This window comes from Mandrillus leucophaeus, unplaced genomic scaffold, assembly GCF_000951045.1.
Source record: "Mandrillus leucophaeus isolate KB7577 unplaced genomic scaffold, Mleu.le_1.0 Scaffold8, whole genome shotgun sequence".
Classification (NCBI taxonomy): domain Eukaryota; kingdom Metazoa; phylum Chordata; class Mammalia; order Primates; family Cercopithecidae; genus Mandrillus; species Mandrillus leucophaeus.
The window spans coordinates 4,775,236-4,777,831 of record NW_012108696.1 but is presented as its reverse complement, the minus strand read 5'-3'; the positions used below and the strand labels follow the sequence as shown (position 1 = coordinate 4,777,831).

Here is a 2,596-nt window from a genome sequence, read left to right as displayed (position 1 = left end):
AAAAAAAAAAAAAAAAAAAGAAAATAAGATTGTGTATGGGTTGTTTTTATGGGTATAGATAGCAATTTGTTGGCCAGAGTTCAGCCACCTGGCCACACCTAATTGAAAGAGGAGCTGAGAAATGTAGTCTCGCTGTGAGTGTAGGAAGAAGAATAAATGGATTTGCTGAATTGTTCATTCATCTTCGCCACTTCCTCCTCTATCCTTCAATTTCTCCACCACTGCCTCAGTTCGCAAGACCCAATGCTGGACTCCCTCCCACATCACCCCACTGACCAAGCTCCTCCTTCCCCCTCAGGTCTCACACTCTGAGGATGACTGTATAGCTTTCAAAGTTCACCAATATTTTAATGTAGAGCTTATCCAGCCTGGTGCAGTCAAGGTCTACGCCTATTACAACCTGGGTGAGCAGCCAAACTAGGGCCTGGGGTCTGATGTTTCCAGGGGCCTGAGAGTCCCAGGTATATGTGAATTGTGGGGATCTGAGAATGAAGGTCTAAGGAGTCCAGGGATTTGAGGATTAGTAGTCTGGAGGTCCCAGGGGCCTGAGGGTCCCAAGAATCTATGAGTTGGTTCTAGGGATCTGAGAGTTGGAGGTCTGATGGGTTCAGGAGTCTCAGGGTCCTGGGAATATGTGAGTTGCAAAATAAGGGTCTAAGGATTCCAGGAGTATGAGGGTTGGAGGGTCTGAGTGTCCCAGGAAACTATGAATTTGGGGTCCAAGGGTCCCAGCCTTCTGTGAGTTGAGAGTCTTAAGATGCTCAAGGGTCTGAGAATCCCAAAGATCAGAAAGTAGAGGGGGTCTCGGGATCCGAGGGATCTGAGGGCTTGAAAACCTAGCATCTCCAGGTCTGAAGACTGAGAACTGGGGATCTGGGCCTCCCAGGCATGGTCTTGGGAGGGAGACCCTTATCCTCTCATCTTCGCGTCACATCTGCCTGCAGCGGAAAGCTGTACCCGGTTCTACCACCCGGAAAAGGAGGATGGAAAGCTGAACAAGCTCTGTCGTGATGAGCTGTGCCGCTGTGCTGAGGGTGAGTTCCCTGGAGCCGGGAACAGGTGCAACTGAGCAAGACACACTTCCCCAGGTCGTCCATCCCATGACCAGGGACCCCCAAAGTCATACCCAGGGGATACCAAGAGGGGTAGGCTTCCAGGGTTGGCCACACCCACGGGCAGCAGGCCCCAGATAAGGAGTGGGACTTAGACCCTGTCTCCACCCCCACTTTGCAGAGAATTGCTTCATACAAAAGTTGGATGACAAAGTCACCCTGGAAGAACGGCTGGACAAGGCCTGTGAGCCAGGAGTGGACTATGGTGAGTGGGTGATGGGCGGGGTCACGTGTGTTCGGCTGTGTGTGTCCAACTGTGTGGTGGGTGGTAGGTGTGGTTGTCATGGTGTGGCTTCAGGCTGTGGGTGTGGGTGACTGTGTTGTGTGTGTGAGCAGGTATTGTGAGGGGCCGTGATTGTGTGGGGAACCATGGCTGTGAGTGGTCTGGGTATGCCTATGTAAGGAAAGGTGGATGTGGTTGTGTGCATCATTGCGTGTGTGGCCATGGTTGTGTGAGGCTGTGGTTGTGGATGGCAGCGAGTGTGAGGTCCTGAAGTTCTGTAGATGACCATAGTTTTCGGTGGCTATGATTGTGTACATGGTTATGCCTGTGGCCATGAGGCTGCAATATTTTGTGCACATGAGTCGCTGTCATTGCATAGTATGAATAGTATGTTACTGTTATACTTTGTAGGTGGCTGTGACCTTTGTGCATGTCTATGGGCACAACTGTGTGTGGATGGTGACATGTGACCCTCTACGGTTGTGTGTGTAATGAGGGGTGGGCCATAGTGTGACTGGCTGTGATTCTGCAACTTTCCCTTGGGGGAGAGAGCCACGTGCCCGGGTGCACCTGCAAACCAGGGTGCCCCTCATGGTCAACCCAGCCCACCACCCACCCTGTTCGCCTCTCCCCCACAGTGTACAAGACCCGACTGGTCAAGGCCCAGCTGTCCAATGACTTTGACGAGTACCTCATGGCCATTGAGCAGATCATCAAGTCAGGTCAGGTTCAGCACGCTGCCTCCCGCGGCTTTCTCCCTGGCTTCCTCCCCACGGCTCAGCTTCTTCCCTCTCCCCTCCACTCCAGGCTCAGATGAGGTGCAGGTTGGACAACAGCGCACGTTCATCAGCCCCATCAAGTGCAGGGAAGCCCTGAAGCTGGAGGAGAGGAAACACTACCTCATGTGGGGTCTCTCCTCCGATTTCTGGGGAGAGAAACCCAAGTGAGTACTCGCCCTGCGCGAGCGCGCGGCCGTCCGACCGCCCCGCCCATGCCACGCCCACATCATGACCACGCCCCCATGCACCACGCCCACGCCACGCCCCTTCCTGACCTGCCATTCCTCCCTCCAGCCTCAGCTACATCATCGGGAAGGACACCTGGGTGGAGCACTGGCCCGAGGAGGACGAATGCCAAGATGAAGAGAACCAGAAACAATGCCAGGACCTCGGCGCCTTCACTGAGAACATGGTTGTCTTTGGGTGCCCCAACTGACCACACCCCCCTTCCCCCACTCCCAATAAAGCTTCAGTTACATTTC

The 2,596-nt window shown here is 53.9% G+C and overlaps 1 protein-coding gene across 1 annotated transcript in view; it reads left to right on the top strand.

Moving 5' to 3' along the window:
- The window catches only part of C3 (complement component 3), a 58,307-nt gene extending 55,711 nt beyond the window's left edge, over nucleotides 1-2,596 (top strand). The window contains exons 32-37 of the mRNA XM_011967484.1: nucleotides 299-404; nucleotides 945-1,034; nucleotides 1,234-1,317; nucleotides 1,974-2,057; nucleotides 2,143-2,278; nucleotides 2,409-2,596. Coding sequence (XP_011822874.1) covers nucleotides 299-404; nucleotides 945-1,034; nucleotides 1,234-1,317; nucleotides 1,974-2,057; nucleotides 2,143-2,278; nucleotides 2,409-2,550 — 642 coding nt within the window. The 3' untranslated portion in view covers nucleotides 2,551-2,596. The remainder of the gene's footprint in view (nucleotides 1-298; nucleotides 405-944; nucleotides 1,035-1,233; nucleotides 1,318-1,973; nucleotides 2,058-2,142; nucleotides 2,279-2,408) is intronic.